Source organism: Dermochelys coriacea, chromosome 22 (assembly GCF_009764565.3).
Source record: "Dermochelys coriacea isolate rDerCor1 chromosome 22, rDerCor1.pri.v4, whole genome shotgun sequence".
Lineage (NCBI taxonomy): Eukaryota > Metazoa > Chordata > Testudines > Dermochelyidae > Dermochelys > Dermochelys coriacea.
In genome coordinates this window covers 10,543,480-10,564,424 of record NC_050089.1, presented here as the reverse complement: position 1 = coordinate 10,564,424, position 20,945 = coordinate 10,543,480, and the positions used below count along the sequence as shown (strand labels likewise).

At 44.1% G+C, this 20,945-nt stretch overlaps 1 protein-coding gene across 2 annotated transcripts in view; it reads left to right on the top strand.

Moving 5' to 3' along the window:
- Positions 1-654: 654 nt before the first annotated feature.
- The window catches only part of UBASH3B (ubiquitin associated and SH3 domain containing B), a 108,133-nt gene continuing 87,842 nt past the window's right edge, over positions 655-20,945 (top strand). The window contains exon 1 of one of the 2 annotated variants that reach the window (XM_043500752.1): positions 655-1,280. In XM_043500752.1, coding sequence (XP_043356687.1) covers positions 1,120-1,280 — 161 coding nt within the window. In that variant the 5' untranslated portion in view covers positions 655-1,119. The remainder of the gene's footprint in view (positions 1,281-20,945) is intronic. The other variant, XM_038380816.2, reaches the window with a different exon arrangement.

Sequence of the window (20,945 nt, the reverse complement as noted above, 5' to 3'; positions counted from 1 at the left end):
CATTTATTTATGTAGAAGATGATGGCCATTTCTGCATAATTCAAATCCAAGCCATGGAGCATGTGGTAACTTTCCATGCTTCTTAAAATAAAATAATGATTAAAATCTTCATTTTGATTAGGTCCAGCAATCGCTGGGGTTTAATATGAATTGGTGAGTTTGCATGTGGATCACTGCCCTCTCTTGGCTGGAATCAGAATTGCACAACTGTGGGTCATATACCCTATAGTGTTAGGAGCAGACTGAGATGTTCAGGCTGTAGGGATTGTGCTTCAGGAGCAGGAGGAGCTGAAAGCTGTCCCCTGATGCTAGGAATCTCCTAATATGAAGCCTTAAAATGACAACAGCAAGCCCTAAAATGGCCACGGATTTGCTACAATAACAAGAAGGCAGTGTTGTAATTTAGATGTTCAGTTTCTCCAAACAAATATCCCATGACAAAACTTTATTTTTGCAATTTCATGCTTTGGTCAAAAAGCAGGAACAAGTACTGGGAGTTGACACATTTGAGTGTAGCTGTCCAATGCAACGAACCAACCATGAAGGGATATTTTGAGGAACTGGCTTTTTAGGTTCACAAAAGCAGCCCCACAAACTGGGATAATGGGCTTGGGTCAAAAACAGCAGTGCTTGTTCAAACCATTCAGCAACGCACACTGGTTAAATGTCTGCTGCTTGGTATAAAATCCACTATAGCTTTAAGAGAGGGGAGGGTTTCCAGGAGAGGAAAAGGCAAAGCCTGCCCACAAGGGCTTCTTTTTGCCTTTCTGATCCATTCAGAAATTACTCATTGCAAATTCCTGACTTTTCAAGAGGAGGAAGTGCGATTGCATGGATTTCATTTGCTGCACATGTGTGGCACAGAGTGGGAAAGAGACTTCTTAACCGGGGAGCTAGTGCAGCAACAGCGATGACTTTGTGAGAGCTGGGGTGGGGGGGTTGCTTTACACCAGGAAGCTGTGCTGTATGTTTCCACGCTCAGCTGCTGAGACAGAGAGACACACACACACACCAATACAACAGCAGCCGCTTGCCTTTCTCGGTGTGTGGATCAGCTGTCTCTCTCTCTCTCTCTTTTTTCTTTCCGGTGTGTTGTTGTTTGTGTGTTGCGATGGCTGAATGATGGCCCAGTACAACTCCACACCACACACCATGGCTGCCAAAGAAGATCTCTACAGCAAAGTCACCCCCAGACGAAACAGACAACACCGAACGGGAACAATCAAACACGGGTCGTCTCTGGAGATCCTTTTATCAATGGGATTCCCCAAAGCCAGGGCGTAAGTTGGGACATCTTTACTTCCCCCTCCACCCTCTGAACCCCCCACTCCCTCCCTCTTTTCTGGTATAAAGGCTAGCTGGTTAAAGGGCGGGGGGGGGGGTGCAATTTCTGGTTTGCATGTTGATCCAGGAGAGAAGGCGTGTGTGTATCTGGTGCGTTCCCTTGGCGATGCAGGAGAACGTGGTGCGATGTGCAGCTGCCTATGGTGGGTACCCTATCGCTAGGTGATGCCGGTGCGCCTCGGTCCAAATGGCCTTTGCCGATTTCATTTTTCGGAGGTTGGGTTTGTTTAGGAACCGGTGGGCGGGGGGGGGGGGGGCTTTCGAGGAGAGGCTCCGCTCCGAGCTGTTGAACTGCAGAGACAGAGCCCCTCCACTGCAGTGGTTTGCAGGCTGGGGTGTCAATTTGCAGAGAGGGGGGAGTGGCGCGCGTGTATTGCATATTCATGGCCAGGGAAGAGAACCGGGTCTCTGGAAGGGCTGTTTCTGTGCCAGGGCTTTAAAGGCAGGTGAAGAAATTAGCATTCGTTGCAGCAGCCCCGGCTGGGCCGTTGTTATTTTAGGGCGACTCAGTATTGCTGTTACGCATCCAGGCTCATGGTTTTGATGTCAGGATGTTCAGCCTTGGCAAGGTAGCAGCAGCAGCGCACAAATTCCGCGGCTGGGCTGTGGTGCAACCGAAAAATCAAGCTTATTCACAGGACTGTGAAACCAGTGCCAGGCCTGGCTGCTGAATGGATGCTCTGAGCTCCACTGGCCTGTATCCCTATCCTGGTGAGAAATTGCTTCAGAAGTTTTGGATGTCCAGCTTGATCCAGCTAGACAGGAAACTGGACTTCAGCAAGGTGCAATTAGAACCCATATCCCTTAGCCATTATTTGACAATGGTTATTCCTCAGCAGTTATTTTAGCTCATTTCTGTAATCTACATGCCGGTGAACTCAAAGGAAGCAATGTTCAAAAACCCCAGACCTTTGTAATCCAAAATCCTGTGTTTTTCATGTGCAGTTTAGCAATAATCTGTTGTAATATTTCTTTGCTGTGCTTAAAAGTCATTAGGCAACAGCCTAACTATCATGTAATACTGACCCTCCCCAATCCCCTTGTTAAAATGATGACTACTGAGTGGGGTACTTTAAAACAAACTAAGGGAATTTGGATGATTGCTTGGTCTGCCTAGATTTGCCTTTTGTAGTTGAGATATCAGAACTCAGCTGGTTTCCTACTATTTTCTGTACAGATTTTTATAGGTTCACAGATACACATGATTTTAAGGACAGACATCATCTATAGATTCATATGACCACCATGGCTTTTACTAGAACATACACACACTCAAAATCCAATGTGCGTTTTCCATTGTCCTACTTATGCTCTATATGTGTGTCAATGATCTGTAGCCATATAGAAAGAGTGGGATGTAGCATTTAAACAGGATGCTTGCAGATTGGCGTACTGAGGAAGCAATGACTTAATGCACCCAGATTGGATGGAAATGCACTAGCATATTACTCAGTCTAGATGGGGGAAAGAAATGCCTGATATGAAAGATAAAAACAATGATTACCTCTAAGACGGTGATGTCTAGTTTAACAACCAGCTATTTTACCTGAGTTACCATGCAGTTCACATCCTTGCTTAATAAAAGCTTGCTTCATAGTTGCAGTACATAAAAATGAAACCAAAGCTTAGATAGACCAGCTGGGAGAGGTTAAATCCAAAGTAACAGGTATCAAAAATACTCCCAAACTTAAAGGTTTATTATCATAAAGTATTTGGACTCAGAGACGAAACCAGCTAGCTAGTTCTTTACATACAACAGGATACTATAATAGTATATTTAACTGATAAACTTTGTGCTGGAATTGGATGACTCAGTGTATAACATAGCTCTTGGCACCATATTCTAGTCTGCTGATAATGTTGCAATTAAATGGTTATTAAAATGTGAGTAAGAAGCAAAACAAAAATAAAAGCAGATTGGTAACTGCTGTTGGCAGTGGTGTGCTATTATGGAATAATCCACAGGTCAGTGGTCAGGATCCCAAAAGTGCAGGGTTTATAAGCAGCACAGAGCACGTTGTCCACAAGATTGCTGCTTCCCAGAAGAGGCCTTTTATCCAAATGCTCAGTTCTGTGCAAAGGGAGGAGACTGAGGCTGAGATTTTCATCTTCAAGTTTCTAGGTATTACCACATTATAAATGACAACCACAATAAAAATATATAAGGCTTAATATAATTGCCCTGGCTCTGGGTAGGTCAGTCGACCAATTGAACCTGGGACTGCTGGTTCTAAAAGCATGACCCTCTGCTGTCAAAGCCTAGCTCTGTTAGCCAAAGCTGTAGCAGGCTTATCAACCTCTATAGGTAGGTCTACACTTTGAGCTGGGGCTGCAATTCCCAGCTCGAGGAGACATATCAACACTAGCTAGCTCTGGTTGAGCTAACACCCTACTGAGTTCAGCTGTGGTGGTGCAAGTGGCAGGTGGGACTAGTCACCTTGAGTATGTGCCCATCTGAGACAATAGGCACATGCCGGGGGCACCCAGCACGAAAGTGTAGACATACCCTATATGTGGTTCAGCCATCACTGTAGGAGAACAGAGTGGGACACCGAGTGGGAATGAGTTCCATGTGCAACTGGTGTATTCAGGAAGTTCACAATGGATCCACGAGGCTTCCATCCCGCTAGATCAACTCTGCCGCTTCCCCTACTGTACACGACCCCACGTTCCCATGGAGAACACCAGGTTGAGCTCAGCACTGCAACATCCAGGGGGCCAAAGAGGTGTCAACACACAAAGCTACACCACTTCCTGTCTCCCACCGCAGCAGAACAAGACATTGTTGTTATGTTTTGGCCCTTTATAGCAATGGAGTACCAGCAGGAGTTAGAATATGGGTATTTATTACTTCACGATGATCCTCAAATTAGAGGGACTCAGTCCAATTTCTACATAGTGAAATCTTTTCTCTCCGGTGTTCCAAATGTGTTTTCTGTGCTGTTAAAACATGTTTGCCTAGTAACAGACTGAGCAACATAGCAGCATTTCAATAAAGATGCTCCTATCCCTCCAGGGTTTGCGCTATCGCTGGGAGAATACTGAGAAAAAAAATAACTGGAGCCTGAAATAAATTCACTTCCCCCATGTGTGTGCCCCCATCATGCTAGCTTTTTGCAAATATTCTAGGCTGAAATTCATCCTTGTCCACAGGAACAGCACAAGGTCTGTGCATCACTTAAGCTCTTTGGGCTTTAGTGGGACTTAAGGATGATTCAAGTTGTGCTTTGAGCCTTGTGTTGACCTTCTGTGCAGGGATGAATTCCACCTCTAATGAACATATTTATTGATGGGAATGTTCCTTGACAGAGCAATTTTTAAGGGCATACTGGAAGAGAGTGAATTTCAAGTATGTAATCATGCTGGAGCCAATCGCATCCAGCCATGGAACAGAATATACCGGTACCATGCCCACAAGCTATTTGGGAAAGGAACTTCATTTGTACAGCATTCAAGACAATGGTGTCTTGATCCTGGCTCGAGCCTCTGTGTGCTACTGTAATACAAATATGCGTAGTACCACATGTCTAATCAAAACCACTTCCATTTCAAATACTGAACACAATACAGTATACAGAATATACAGAAGCGAGCTGCAGACCAAGGGATTATTTGGTCAACAATTTTCAATAGCAAATTTGTTGAAAATCCCAATCTGTTCACTCGGTGAACAGTAAAAAAAGAGGCATGATTAATTGAATAAGCAATCCCTTACAAATTATTCTTGCAGATCTGCTTTTCTCTCTGGAGTGTTTATTTTTTCCCTTTTGAGTACTTATTTAACTATTTTTGGAAGTAATGAGACAGAAGGCTTTTTGCATACTCTGGCTTTTAACAGATGAAATTCTGCATCCTGGCTTGAGCAATAGCTTGAGTAATTAAATGGTCTAGTTCATGTGCTATAGTTCCTAGGTTCAGCATTGGGGCCTCTCAACAATTGTGTACATCTGTGCTGGAATGCATCCAAGAGGGAAGCATCGGGCTGGGCTGTGCAATTCAACATAGATACTGCAATTGAGTTAGCAGCTGTAGGGAAGGAACACTGGAGACAGGTTTCAGCAAACATACAATTGGGGCCATATCCCACTATCATTCCACATATGGAATTTTCATTGACTTCACTGCAAATTCTGCTCAAGGAATGAGGGATTATTATTATTTTATTTGTATTACAGTAGTGCCTAAAAGCCCCATTGTGTTAGGCGCAGAATATACACATAGTCAAAGACAGTCCCTATCTCAAAGATCTTTACGGTCCATATAGACTACAAAAATGGGAAGAATCGATATCCCCATTTTACAGATGGGGAACTGAAGCACAGAGAAATTAAGTTACTTGCCGTGACAGAACTAGGAATTGAACTCACATATCCAAGGCTCAGTCCAGTATCTTAATCACAAGACCATCCTTTTTCTCTAAGTAAAAGAGAACATGTCCCTTTAGGAAATGAACCCTGTCTTTGAATGCATTTCCTACTGTTTGCAGCATTGTTGCACCTATGTTGGTCTCAGGGTACGAGGGTACAATATATTTTAGTGGACCAACTTCTGTTGATGAGAGGGAGAAGCTTTTGAGCCACAAAGAGCTTTTCTTCAGGTCTGATATGACCTTACCCACCTTGTGTCTCATATATCTTTACCATTTTTTTTTCTGTAAAAATAACAAGAGTTAAACCGATTGGCGGAAATGAGAAAGGTGAATAAAAAGGGAAATGGAGTAATCATTCAGATAGATTGGCTGTAATACACCATCTTTATTTTGTATAGTGCTTTTAATGCAATCTGTATTATGAAATGCATTACAGATTTAAATAATGTAGTTACAACATGAAATAATAAACAGAAGGAACTAAACAATCAGAGAAGGGAGGAAAGAAAAATGTTCAGAGGAGAGCTGGAAATCTGGATGGTTGACTGGGCAGAGAGTTATAGGGAGATTGTTCTATGCGTCTCAGAGAAGGCATTTGCACCCAGAATGACAAGAGTGAAAAATGGGACAAATTAGATGTCTGTGGACAGAAATATTAAAAGACAAAGAGTAAAAATTTTCAAAAGTGCCTATGTGACTAAGTCCCATTTTCAAACATGCCTTAGGAATTTAAGATCATAAGGGCCAGATTTTCAAAGGAATGTAGGTGTCTAAAGATGCAGATGGGCACCTCGTGGAATTTTCAAAAGCGCCAAAGCAAGTTAGGATCTAACTCCCATGGACTTTAGTCCTTGAAAATCTAGCCTTAAGTGATTTTTAAAAATGGGACTTAGGATCTTAATACGTTTGAAAATTTTGCCCAGAGTCTGCAATGTCAAATTCAGAAACCTTTTTAGAAACCAGGGAGGACAGCTTGTCCTGAAATGAATAGGGAGCCAAGGGAGTTGTTTGAGGATAGGGGCTGATGAGGTAGTCTTATTTTGATAGTCAAGGAATATTGTGGGAGGCTAAGAGAGTGTATCCTATAAGGATGGACAAGCAAAGAAAAACTTGTTTTCCAGAACTACCTTGACATAGTCTGCATACAGCCCCAACACCAACACTTCTGAAGCCCTGCATAGCTGTTAGTGGGTCCACTGCTTATTCCTGGACAATGAAGCAAGGAAGTTACACAGTTCAGATTTTAACACGTCAAAGAAAACTTAAATGATACAGTTATTAGTGCAGAAAATAACTAAATATTACAGAGGAGGTTGAGAAAAATATGATTTTCCACTCTCTATAGCACTTTTCATCCCACTCTGACAACCTGTGAAAAGTAGCCACCTCTGGGTTCAAACATGGCAGCTGTTTAACAGTGCACCCTAATGTTACACCAGCTTTTAAGAAAAGAAATTCAGGATACCGTAGGAATCTGAAACTGCAAGGAAATCTGGGAAGACAGATGACTGCAATCATCTGAGTTGCATTCTGGTCACGACATTAGATGTGGCATCCCTAATTATTTTTGAAGAGGACTTCTATTAATTACAAGTGGGCACTCTTTGTATGTCTCATTCAAAAGGCAGTGACTCCCCAGTGTTACCAGACACCATACTGAGACGTTATTTCTATACTGGGTTAGGCCCCAGTCCTGCATTGAGCTCCTTGAATGCACACTCGTGTACTCTGGGGCTCTGGATGGGCAAGCACAAGCATCTCTGGCACAGAGCTCATTGCTGTATCCAGGCCTTAGAGAGAAGAGTGACGCCCAATGAATTGCCTTCACAAGTTTTTGCAGTGCTTGCAAAAGAGACCATCTTACTCAAGTGCTGACCAAGTCTGTTCCTGTGATAAGATAACAACCTAAAGTGCTGTGGCTGCAGCAACACTGCATCCTTGCTTGGAGGTACTTTATACATAAACCACAGCTTTACGGGTACTCCTTTTCTTTTTTCACAATAATCCTGTTTCTAAAGGAGGTGGGAGGGGAGCCGAGAGAGGTGAAACAAAAAGACACTTCTGCCACATTGACAACCAGGACACTTGTGCCTTGGAGACTGGGGAAACTGTTTAAGAATGGTGCATCCTTATGCAAAGATTGCTCATAACAACCATGCCAAGGTCAATGAGTCATTGGGATATTTGCTGTGTAAGTGCCAGAAGTGCAGAACGAAAGCTTCCCGGTGGAAGTTTTTCTTGTACACCCACCTTGTTTGGGGGGCAGGGAAAGAGCTGCATTGCACCTTTGTGCGGTTAGGTCCCCTTACTGGGATCCTGCATTTAAACATACAAATAGCGTTATGTAATGAGTTCCTGGTCTAGAGACAAGTCAGCGGGATCCCCATGATCCTGCATCTCAGAACTCTATATTGCAGGGCTGTCAAACCTTTACAATATCCTGGGAGGCATTAGCAACTTGCCAGAGCCCAGTGGACCTTCACCCATTTCGATATCAAAATAAATGCAAGCAACATAACATTTGCTTGTTCTTGCCCTTCTCGCTGGTGATTTGTCTTGGGGGCAAAGGGTTGATCTTGTTGCCAAACTTCACCAGAAACTGGAGCAGCTTCAAAAAATAAGTAGATGGGGGTCAGGGAGAAGTGCCATGGCTCTACCTCTAACACATTAGCCAATAGGGCAAAACTTTAAAAAGAGAGCAATTTTGTTTGGTCAAATAGATATTGTTTGTTTTTGTGTCCTCTGCACTCCCCGACTTTGTCAAATGACTCTGGGACTTGGGGGGGTCTAGTGCACTGTTTCATGCCAGGCCAACGTCATGCAAGTTAACGCTTGTCAATGGGGGGATCATTATGGAAAAATACTGACAAAAGGTTAACGCTGCCGCTGAGCAAACCTAGAAGCTTAGAGGCAAAGTTGAAGATATGTAACTCTGATAAACAGCGAGACCTTTAATAGCTTGACACTGAAAGAGGTTTTAACCATATTTCACTTACACTCTTCCCATCACCGTTATTACAAGCAATTTAAAGCAAGTGTCATTTCTTCCTTTTACATATTATTAAGGAGGTACTGCAGTTCATGATAGTTCAGAATTAATCATTTGCAGATAGTGACTTCTAAATAATTTCTGCTGGATAGGTGGGAGTGCATTAGACATATTTTTCCCCTCTTGATTCTTAAAAGCACAAAACTTACTATCTTCTCCACCCCCATCCCAACAAAATATAAACAATTTTTACTTCACTAGGATCTGATCCAGTTCCCATTAATGCTCTGATTCAGCAAAGCACTTAAGCCCATCCTTAACTTTGAACATGAGTAGCTGAGAGCAAAGTGCTCTGTATTTTTCTCCTGATTATGGAAGGGATGTTTTCAGTAACATTGGGGACACTTGTGACACATAAAGTAGTACATTTATTTTCCTAAACTATACCTTATTTTGGGGGGAAGGACAAGATTTTTGCTGCAAAATTCTATTTCTCTCTATTTGCACTAATATAAAACATTATTGTTTTATTTATATTGTAGTACCATCTTAGGAGCTCTGATCGTGGACCAGGATCCATATATATATAGTGCTAGGCGCTATACAAACACCAAACAAAAAGAGGGTGTCTGCCTCAAAAAGCTTGCAATCTAAACAGATGACAAGAGACAAAAGGTGGATGCAGATAGTCAGACACAGGGAGAGCACAGGAGACACTGCTGGTCAGCACAATAGGTACTGATCTCAGCGTTGTCTCCAATAAGAGCTTTTAGTCCTGATTCTTCTCATTAATAATGTTTTGGTAAAATTCACCCCTGTGTAGAGGACTGGTGCAAAGGTCTAGGTACCACTCTTTTGAGGATAAAGTGGAACTTAAGTAGTGCATACGGCCCTCTGTACAGAGGTGAATTCCATCCTATGTAAGTTTCAGAGTAGCAGCTGTGTTAGTCTATATCTGCAAAAAGAACAGGAGTACTTGTGGCACCTAAATTTGTTAGTCTCTAAGGTGCCACAAGTACTCCTACCCTATGTAAGTGTAATTCTAGCTAATAGTTAGCACTTTTCATCTTCACGCAAGGTTAAAAATAAATGAAGTGAGCTTCCCAGACCCCATGTAAGGTGAGTGAGTATTCTCTCCATTTTACAAATGGAGAAATTAAATCAGAGAGGTGCATTGACTTGTTTGAAGCCACAGTGATAGACTTAATTAATTAATGTTAAGTTTTTTGAATAAAGGGTACTATAGAATTACACAGTATTATTCTGATTTCTCATGCAAGAACCACATTCCTCTCCACATATGATTTTTTTAGCTTATTCTCCACAAAAAATATTTCCCTTCATCGCATGCTTGAAATGATTGTGATTGGTAATTAATAGTAAACGTCAGATCACAGTATATTACCAGTGGATAAACTGCAATCATTTCTCTGAGTCAGAATTCAGACCATTCTGAAATTCATTGAAACATGCAATGGGAGGGGGGTCTGATTCTTGTTTAGGCTGGCAGTGTATAGGCTTACAATGAGCCTAAATGTCAATTACATATATACCCAGTATGTTACCTTCACACTGCTTTATGCTGCTGGAGTGGTGTAAAGTGCCTTAGAGTCTATGACAGGTTTCAGAGTAGCAGCCGTGTTAGTCTGTATTCGCAAAAAGAAAAGGAGTACTTGTGGCACCTTAGAGACTAACAAATTTATTAGAGCATAAGCTTTCGTGAGCTACAGCTGAAGTGAGCTGTAGCTCACGAAAGCTTATGCTCTAATAAATTTGTTAGTCTCTAAGGTGCCACAAGTGCTCCTTTTCTTTTTAGAGTCTATGAGTATCTGTCCAAAGGGCCAAGTCCTCGGCCGGTGTAAATTGGCATAGTGCCATTGACTTCAATGGAGAAATGCTAATATATATCAGCTGAGGAGTTTGCTCGAAAATAGCCTGGTTCTCATTTGCACCAAGGTCCCTTCATGCCACTCTGCCAATGGGTTGTTTTGCACCAGTCTGGCAATGCAAAGAAGTTTTAGAGTACATAAGAATCTGTCCCCAAGTCTTTGGGAGAAAAGCTATGTCTTCAGTATTTCTCCCCTCCCCCGCAATACACTTTTACACCAACTATGCAATATCTTTGTAAATGGTGACTCACTGCTTCTGTGCCTCACAGGCCATTATCTGCACACCTACTAGATGCCAATTACTGCCTTCAGTAAGAGCACCTGGGGGCTTGAGCACACTTTAAAGAGTCACAGCACGTAACAGAGAATGCAGGGCTGTTTCCCAGACACTGGCTGTGCCGCTGGCCTCCTGCGTGGTGTGATCATTCTGGTCTGAAATGTGTCAGTGTAAATTTAGCCATGTGCAGAGGGCTGTGAGCAGAGAATGACTCAAGATGGCTCCACAACTCTGAGCCCTATGCACTGAAGGAGGCCGGAAGCACAGAGCCCCTGTTATGGTGTCACGGTGAAATGGTATGCTGTTCCATTGCAACAGTGAAGTTGGGTGGCAACTGGCATCCTAATGTCCCACGGATCCATGTCCGCTCACCTTCCATCCTATTCACCTACACTTAGGGTGACCAGAGGTCCCATTTTTAAAAGGACAGTCCTGTTTTTTGGAACTTTTTCTTTCACATTTGGTGACAATGTATGCCTTCAAATCAGCGGCACTGCGATGGGTACCCGCATGGCCCCACAGTATGCCAACATTTTTATGGCTGGCTTAGAGCGGCGCTTCCTCGGCTCTCGTCCCCTGGTGCCCCTACTCTACTTGCGCTGCATTGATGGCATCTTCGTCATCTGGACCCATGGAAAAGAGGCTCTTGAGGAATTCCACCATGATTTCAATAGTTTCCATCCCACCATCGGCCTCGGCCTGGACCGGTCCACACGGGGGGTCCACTTCCTGGACACTACGGTGCTAATAAGTGATGGTGACATAAACACCACCCTATATCGGAAACCTACTGACCGCTGTTCCTGCCTACATGCCTCTAGCTTTCATCCAGATCGTGCCACTCGATCCGTTGTCTGCAGCCGGGCGCTGCGATGTGGCCGCGTTTGCTCCGGCCCCTCGGACGGAGACGGACACCTACGGGATCTCTATCATGCATTCCTACAACTACAATACCCACCTGCTGAAGTGAAGAAGCAGATTGACAGAGCCAGAAGAGTACCCAGAAGTCACCTACTACAGGACAGGCCCAACAAAGAAAACAACAGAACGCCACTAGCCATCACCTTCAGCCCCCAACTAAAACCTCTCCAACGCATCATCAAGGATCTACAACCTATCCTGAAGGACGACCCATCACTCTCACAGATCTTGGGAGACAGACCAGTCCTTGCTTGCGGACGGCCCCCCAATCTGAAGCAGGTGCTCACCAGCGACCACACACCAGGCAGCAGAACCACTGGCCCGGGAACCTATCCTTGCAACAAAGCCCGTTGCCAACTCTGTCCACATGTCTATTCAGGGGATACCATCATAGGGCCTAATCACATCGGCCACACGGTCGGGGGCTCGTTCGCCTGCGCATCTACCAGTGTGATGTATGCCGTCATGTGCCGGCGATGCTCCTCTGCCGTGTGCATTGGCCAAGCTGGACAGTCTCTACGCGGAAGAGTGGGTGGACACAAGTCAGACGTGAGGAATTATAGCATTCGAAAACCAGTTGGAGAGCACTTCGGTCTCTCTGGTCACTCGGTCACAGACCTAGGAGTGGCTATACTTCAACAAAAAAGCTTCGGAAACAGACTCCAACGAGAGACTGCTGAATTGGAATTGATTTGCAAACTGGATACAGTTGACTTGGGCTTGAGTGGAGACTGGGAGTGGATGGGTCATTGCACAGGGTAGGACTATTTCCCCATGGTGTTTCTCCCTCCCACCCCACCCCCCACTGTTCCTCTGATGTTCTTGTTGACTGCTGGAGTTGGCCTACCTTGCTTGTCGCCATGAAAGGTTTTCCTCCTTTCCCCCCCCTGCTGCTGGTGATGGCTTATCTTAAGTGATCACTCTCCTTACAGTGTGTATGATAAACCCATTGTTTCATGTTCTCTGTGTGTGTGTATATAAATCTCTCCTCTGTTTTTTCCACCAAATGCATCCGATGAAGTGAGCTGTAGCTCACGAAAGCTTATGCTCTAATAAATTTGTTAGTCTCTAAGGTGCCACAAGTACTCCTTTTCTTTTTGCGAATACAGACTAACACGGCTGCTACTCTGAAACCTTTCTTATATAGGCGCCTATTACTCCCCACCCCAGTCCCGTTTTTTCACAGTTGCTATCTGGTCACCCTACCTACACTTTCTTCTCATCAGTGGCACCTATAGACCTATGCAACCTATAGCCACGATGCTGCAACTGTATCATCTGCAATGGCAGACTCCCATACCAGTGTGAACTACCCATGGAAGTCAGCAGGGCTCCATACATCACAGGTGCTAGAACTAGGGGTGCAGGAGCATCCCCTGGCTTGAAGTGGTTTCCGTCATATACAGCGTTTACAGTTTGGTTCAATGGCTCGCAGCATGCCCTCTATACACATTGTTCCAGCACCTCTGCCATTACAGGCACAAGTTTCTTCTTATCTGGAGCCAGTTGCAGGATCAGGGCCTGTCACACCACATTGGGACTTGCCCTTTCATTGTTTTTTGGATTTCATTTTGATTTTACAAAATTGGTTCAATTTTGCAACAACAAAAAACCACCACAAAAAAATTGCAGTGTTTGCTGTTTTCTCCCTAATGTCCTGCTCTCAAGAAAACACAACCCTTATGGGAATTTTCAATTTCAAAATCAAGCTTGGTTGCACTGATCCTTCGCAATGAAGCTTAGTAGATATAAAGAGTCCTGCCCAAAAGCAGATGCATGGTAACCAGGATCAATGTATTTGAAATAATTGCCAACAATCTGAAAAGGGCAGTGATGTCTCAGAGCACTGCAAGTTGTTTTGATGTGAAAGTTGTCATATAGGCTTTTAACTTCCATTTGAAATGCAGGGCAGTGGGGGAGCTTTTGCAGGGATAGTACTTCCGTGATTTAGTCATAGATATATAGGGTACCTGACCAGTGCATCTTGCTGGGGCTTCCTTTGTCAGTCAACCTTAAAACAGGGTCTTCGGAGTTCCTTTTTCAATCAACATTGGACTCCTGCTGGGATTCTTTTGTTGTTCTCTCAGGAAACTCCAGTGACCGGCTGTTGATTTCTCTGCCTTGTGTTTGGTTTTTGGATGGGCCATGCTGGTGCTAACTGGGTTTTAAAACAAGAGAGTCAAGAGTGCCAAACTAAGTGGTAAAATAGACTGGACAAACACAAAGTTCTGTAAGAGGCATGTGTAAGAACTGGTGGCTGGAATTTGCTGCATGGAACTGTGCAGCCATGTTGTTGCTTTTCCTGTCTGCATGCACACGGTGGAAGAGAGTGCTGGAGCGCTCTTAGCACAAGGATTGTGTGGCTGGGTCTATACGAGATGATTAGGGTCCTACCTCATTCATGGCCATGAAAAATGCATCATGGGCTGTGAAATCTGGTCTCCTGGTGTGAAATCTGGTCTTTTGTGTACTTTTACCCGATACTATACAGATTTCATGGGGGAGACCCTAGTGTTTCTCAAATCGGGGGTCCTGACCCAAAAAACAGATGCAGGGAAGGGGGGTTCACAAGATTATTTTAGGGGGCTTGCAGTATTGTCACCCTTACTTCTGCACTGCCTTCAGAGCTGGGTGGACAGAGAGCAGCAGCTGTTGTCTGGGCATCCAGCTCTGAAAGCAGCGCCAGCCAGCTGCAGCGCAGAAGTAAGGGTGGCAACACCAGACCATGCCACCCTGACTTCTGAGCTGCTGCTGCCGGAGGCTCTGCCTTCAGAGCTGGGCTCCCAGCCAGCAGCCGCTGCTCTCCAGCTCCCCAGCTCTGAAGGCAGCACGACCGCCCGCAGCAGCGCAGAAGTAAGTATAGCAGTATTGCGATCTTCCCACCACAACTCCTTTTTGGGTCAGAACCCCTACAATTACAGCACCATGAAATTTCAGATTTAAATAGCTGAAATAATGAAATTTGCTATTTTAAAAACCCTATGACCATGAAATTGACCAGAATGTACCGTGAATTCAGTAGGGCCCTATAGATGATTCATCTTTAAATATTTCCCAGCTCCAACAGGAGCGCTAGTGCAGACCCATCATTGCTGTGTTAACTATCTTGTGGTCTACCCCTGTATTAAGAGCAGGCCTAGAAGACATGGTGGTTGAACGTTCCCACCACTGCTACCACCAGTGATCGCAACAGCAGGAGCAAAAGTGCAGATGAGTTGCTGGGGTTTTTAATGAGAAAAAGGCCCAGTTCATGGAGGCCCAGCTTGTGATTCTAACACAACTGGCAGCTCTAGGCTGTCCAAAGGGCCCAGCATGATGGTAAGACCTGAACTTCACACCGCCCATGGTGGCGAACATGAGGGGAATATACTCTACAGCAGAAGCACATGGTTGCTGCCCTGAAGGGCTCTTCCCTGCACCTTGCAGAGGGATCCAGGCTGATTCAAATGGAATTCCTTCTGGGATTGCCGTGCACTCCCTTCACAGGCTAGCCCAATACAGACTGTAGCTTAAAAGCTACAATATACCCCCCTGTGTACAAGGCCTGACGCAGCTGGAATGGTTATTTGCCACACAGTCCCCTTCATTAATTGCATGAGACCCAGAGAGAGGGGAGAAGATGCAGTCATAGCAGGGGGTTTTGCTTTTAATTCTTTCTGACATTTAGAAGGTCAGTGGAAAAGCTTGTCAAATAAAACAGGAAGTTAGTCTGACATGTAAGCATTTGAGCACGGGATGAAAATCAGCCAAGGCAGCCACAAGCCCTTGTGTCTGAGCACCAATCTTTCACACATGAAGACCAAATAGCACCTGAAACAGCAAATCACCATTTGAAATATCTCCCACAAATGATCTTTTGCTGTTTTTTAATACCATGACTAACTTTTACTCCACTGATTAAACGAAATTATCCTCCCTGTGGACTGAGACTTCTGAGCTTAGGGGAAGAAGGGGACTTAGGGGAAGAATAGTCCCATGGCTAGAATGCTAGCTTGGGACTCACAGGACCTGGGGGGGGGCAATTCCCTGCTCCACCACAGACTTCTTTTATGACCCTGGGCAAGTCCCTTCGTCTCTCTGTGCCTCAGCTGACCATCTGTAAAATGGGAGTAATAGCACTGCCCAACCTCATAGGGATGTGATAAATATGCTAAAGATTGTGAGGTGTTCAGGTACTGTGGTGATAGGCAGTCATAAAAGTACCATAGGTAAGGCACTAGCCTACACTTAAAATGTAGAAAGAAAAGGAGTACTTGTGGCATCTTAGAGACTAATACATGTATTTGAGGATAAGCTTTCGTGAGCTACAGCTCATTTCATCAGATTGACCTAGCTACGTCACTCAAGGATATGACAAATTCACACGCCCTGAGCACTGTAATTAAGCCAAATCTAATCCCTGGGATAGACGCAGCAAGGTTGATGAAAGAATTGTTCTGTTGACTTAGCAATTGTCACTCGGGGAGGTGGATTACCTACATCAATGGAAAAATCCCTGCTGTCAATACAGGAAGTGTCTACCCTAGGGTGCAGAGTAGCAGCCGTGTTAGTCTGTATTCGCAAAAAGAAAAGGAGTACTTGTGGCACCTTAGAGACTAACAAATTTATTTGAGGATAAGCTTTCGTGAGCTATATCTTAGGGTTAAAGCTTATGCTCAAATAAATTTGTTAGTCTCTAAGGTGCCACAAGTACTCCTTTTCTTTTTACCCTAGGGTGGTGCAGCTGTGCTGCTGAAGCACCCATAATGTTGACCTGCCCAAGGGGAAATTCACAGAGGACCAGCAAAAGCCCATGCATTACTTGAGTGGGTCCCAGCACAGGGGTGAATTTCACCCCCTCCTTTTTTTTTTTTTTGAGTCAGAATTGATTAAATCCAGGACAAGATTTTCAGAAGTTACTAGTGATTTGGTATGACCATGTGCGGTTCCTGACAGGGGCCTGATATCCAGAGAGCAGCTACTCAGCACTTTCTGAAAACCAGGCCCCTTTCAGTTGGGCACCCAAACCAACTAGTCACTTGCAAAAATCTTGGCCCATGGATGCTCAGCTCCTCTGGAAATCAGGCCGCTTACTTCAGGCATCTGAAGTAAAAAAGATTTTGGCCTAAGTGACTTGCCCAAGGCCATGCAGCAAGTCAGCTGCAGAGCTGGGTCTAGATCTCAGCAGTCTGAAATCACTGTTAGGCTACAAACAACACAAAAATGGCCTCTCACATGAACCCTTGAGATTCTAATCCAACCTTTGAACTCAGATGTGCAGAGGCAGTAGCATAAATCGAAAGAAGTTTTGTTAACTGAATATTTCAGAACTTAAAATATATTTGGTTTGAGTGTCATTTTAGGAACGGACAAAGGGTTTTTATGGTTTCACAGGTTGGGTGTAACTGTGGTGAGGAAGGAATCTCATATTTTCCAAGCCAGTTCTCTTGCCCTTAGAGGTAACAAGTTGGTTTTGAATTTGTGATGTATGCAGCTGGCTCTTCTGTTGAACATCCTTCCAATCATATGAATATTTGAAACAATTGAACAATTAATCTGAGATCATGAAAGTGGGATTGAATGTTGTGACTAGATAATGATCCCTTTGCTATAAAGTAAACGTCAAAGCAGGAGACAATTTTTCAATCACAATATAAAATTCACTGGAAATTCTTGCTACTGTACCCTATTTTTCTTTTATTAAATGAGATGAACATTAAGACCAGGCTGTCCTCTGAAAACATCCAGAAAACACTGGCCATGCCCATTCCAAAATTTATAAAGGTCTGCATGAAGGTCATCCATGTTCAGAGGGCAAATGCACCACATAAATTTCACTTGAGCTCTGAAGATTTAAGAGGGACTAGGTTGGAACATTTAGAGCCTGGTGTGGATTTCAAATAGAGAGTGAGTTTCATCCTACAAGCAAAGTGCTCTCAAAACCTGCTCAGGATTCCACAGGATCCATCACTGTGATCCAACCCAGAGGAGGAAATTGCTATGAATTGAGGAGCCAGACTGGCGAAAGCACTTAAGTACGTTGCTTAACTTTAAACACACGAGTAGTCCCACTGGCTTCAGCTGGGACTACTCCATGCTTAGGTGCTTTCTGGATGGGGGTCTTTCAAAACCCTTTATTTTTAAATTCCGTAGCACAGTCAGAATTTCTGCTGATTCTACATCATTGTCGATGTTCCAGTTAGCCAGCTCTGATCCAGCATTAGAATAGCTACATTCGGTTATCTGAATTAGTGTCTCTAATTCCATTTCCTCTTGGTTTTCATCAGCTAGCTAGTTTTTTTAATGTGTACTATGCGTCCTGTTTGTTGTGATATGTTGCACAATTCAGTTATCTGGTTGCATGTGTAACTATCACTCTACCCACGGACCATTCTGTTGCTGGAGCCTCTAACTCAGTGGACGTAGACATGCAAGGATTCACTCTTCTCTGGCTTTTAATTTCAAACCTACACATTATGTTATAATTGTATGCACCCCTATAATAACTGGAATTTGAATATCCCAAATGTCAATCCTCACACCACTGTTTATTATCCCCAGTTCACAGATGATAAAACTGCAGGAAAGAAAGACAAACCCTACATTTTCGAAAGTGACTTTTTTGCGGGGGTGGGGAAGGGTCGTCGCATTTTAAATACTGATTTTTAGAGGTGCTGAGCATCTAGAATCTCTATTCTGGGCATTGGGAAGGGTGGGTGCTCAGGACCTATGAAAATAAGGCCCCTTAGTTGTCTAAAATTAAGGCACCTAAAATTAAAGGCTATTTTTGAAAAGCTGACCCTAAGTAACCTGTCCAGAACCAGGCAGCAAGTAAGTGGCACAGTGAGGTATAAAGCTCAGGAGTAAAGTTTTCAAAAACACCATGAAGGGATTTATGAGTTACAACGCTGAGCGTCATGGCACCTAACTTTTAGACACCTAGAAAAAAATCACAAGAACAGCAGTATGATCCACAAAGCCGAATCAGTCATCTCGGCTCCAATGATGGGGAGAGAAAGGGCCCCTAAGAATGTGATCCACAAAACACAGTGTATTGACTGGGGGGAGGGGAAGGGGATGACAAGACAGCAGCACACACCCCTGTTTTGGAGATAGGTGCCTAAATCCAGACTGCAGGGAGCTGCCTAGCTCTGCTCAGCAATCCACAAACAGGATCCTGCCCCCTGAAGTCAGCTGGCTGAGGCGCCGAAGGAAAGACTTTAAACTTGAGTCCTCACTAGAACTGGGATTTCTGAAGCTCCTGGCTTCTTCAGGACCACTGTGTTTAATCTGGTCTCGGTAATTCTCCTAAAATCTTTGTCAATTTCCCTCACACGGAATTGTAGATTATTGTGCGGCAGATTCTGCTGTAAACTTGGAGTCACTCCACTGAAAGCCATGGAGTCACTCTGGAGTCACACTGCTTTAACCAAGAGCAGAATTTAGCCTCGCCCTATATTGTATGTTGGACAACAAGACTTGCTTTTGTATTATTAGTGTCTACAATCTTCTAACCATATTTCATGGGGGGTGTAAAACCTAATAAGAAAGCTTTTTTTTAAAGAAGTAGATTGTATTATAGGAAATGAGAGGCGACAGCCAGAGGAAACTGTTTGTTCTCGTTATCAGCTCTAACTCTCATCTCTTGCAAATGGCTCTTTTAAAATCCATCATTGTAACTCTCAGCCTATGTTAGAAAAGGTTGTGTGATTCTCATTTAAGGGCCTGATTCAGAGCTCACTAAAGTGAATGGGAATCTAAGCAAAGATCTTTCTCCTGCACTTGCATGCCAGTAATAACCAGGTCACCTTTAACCTAGCTTCAGCCCGTGCAGTAAAGCTGAATAGCCCCACTGCTGTTACTGGCATTTGTGCTGAGCCCCAAAAAGGATATGCAAGAGTTTACACCAATTGGTTAGAGTTCGGCACTGAAGCAGCTGGACCATTTAGGGTTATTCCTGAGTGTAGAAAAAAGTGTTTGGGGTATGTCTGCACAGCCCTCAGGAGATGACTGCAGCATGTGTAGACAAACCCAGCCTTGATTGAACTAGCTCACTAAAAGTAGCAGCATAGCCGTGGCCTTGGGACTAGATGCATGAGTAGATACCCCGGGTCGCAGCTACCTAGTACATGCTGCTCCCCCTACATAATTTTTAGCAAGCTAGCTGGGGTATGCCTACATGTGCTACAACCGCGCTTCCTGATTGCAATGTAGACATACCCACAGCTTCCCATTCAGCAAAGTCCTTAAGCACATGTCTAACTGCAGCCATGTGCTTAGATCCCACTGATTGCAGAGAATAGGGAGATAGGACTTAAGCCCTTTGCTTTGCCTTACCAAGTCAGAATAGGGTGCCAGATAGCAAGTGTAAAAAATCGGGACGGGGGTGGGGGGTAATAGGCGCCTATATAAGAAAAAGCCCCCAAAATCGGGACTCTCCCTATAAAATCGGGACATCTGGTCACCCTAAGTCAGAATAGCAATGTTTGCCGCCCACTCTGCACAGGTGTCAGAGATTGAGCAAGGGGAAGCAGGGCACAGTGTTTTACAAAGCTGTGTGCCTTAAAATCTGTAAAGATGCTATGTAAAATGTTCAGAAACCACCTAAATTACTTAGGCGCCTAAATCCCATTGACTTTCCAGTGATGCCTAAGTCACTGAAGCACTTTTGAAAATGTCACCTGACTCCCCAAAGCTGCAGCATAGTTCCATCGGTGCCCTTGCTCTCCGATGGAATAATTCTTTCCCCACTGCCCCACCATTAAAGACCATTCAGTATAAATATAATAGTACCAGGGAGACTTCTTATCTCAGCAGTGCTAACACTTTCCAAGCACATTGCATAAACATGCTGTAGATTTGCATGTGTTGCTGTGTGTATTTTTAGTCCTCTCGCTGAACCCTGTATTCCTAGGGTAGCTTAAGACAATGAAACAGTTGAATCCTGTCCAGAAACGCAGTCCCTTCCTTCCTTTTCCTCTGGTCCCTCTCCCAGACATGTATATCTGATCACAAGAGGCTGATAGACAGCAACACTACTGACCTTGAGCTCAGAACATGTCTGCCCAGCGCAGGAAATGTGTAATAGAGCAGTGTCTAAGGAGCGAACAAAGATCACAAACCCTGAGATGAATAGTTGTAAATCTACATAACTGATCAGCTGTATTTTTAGCCTTC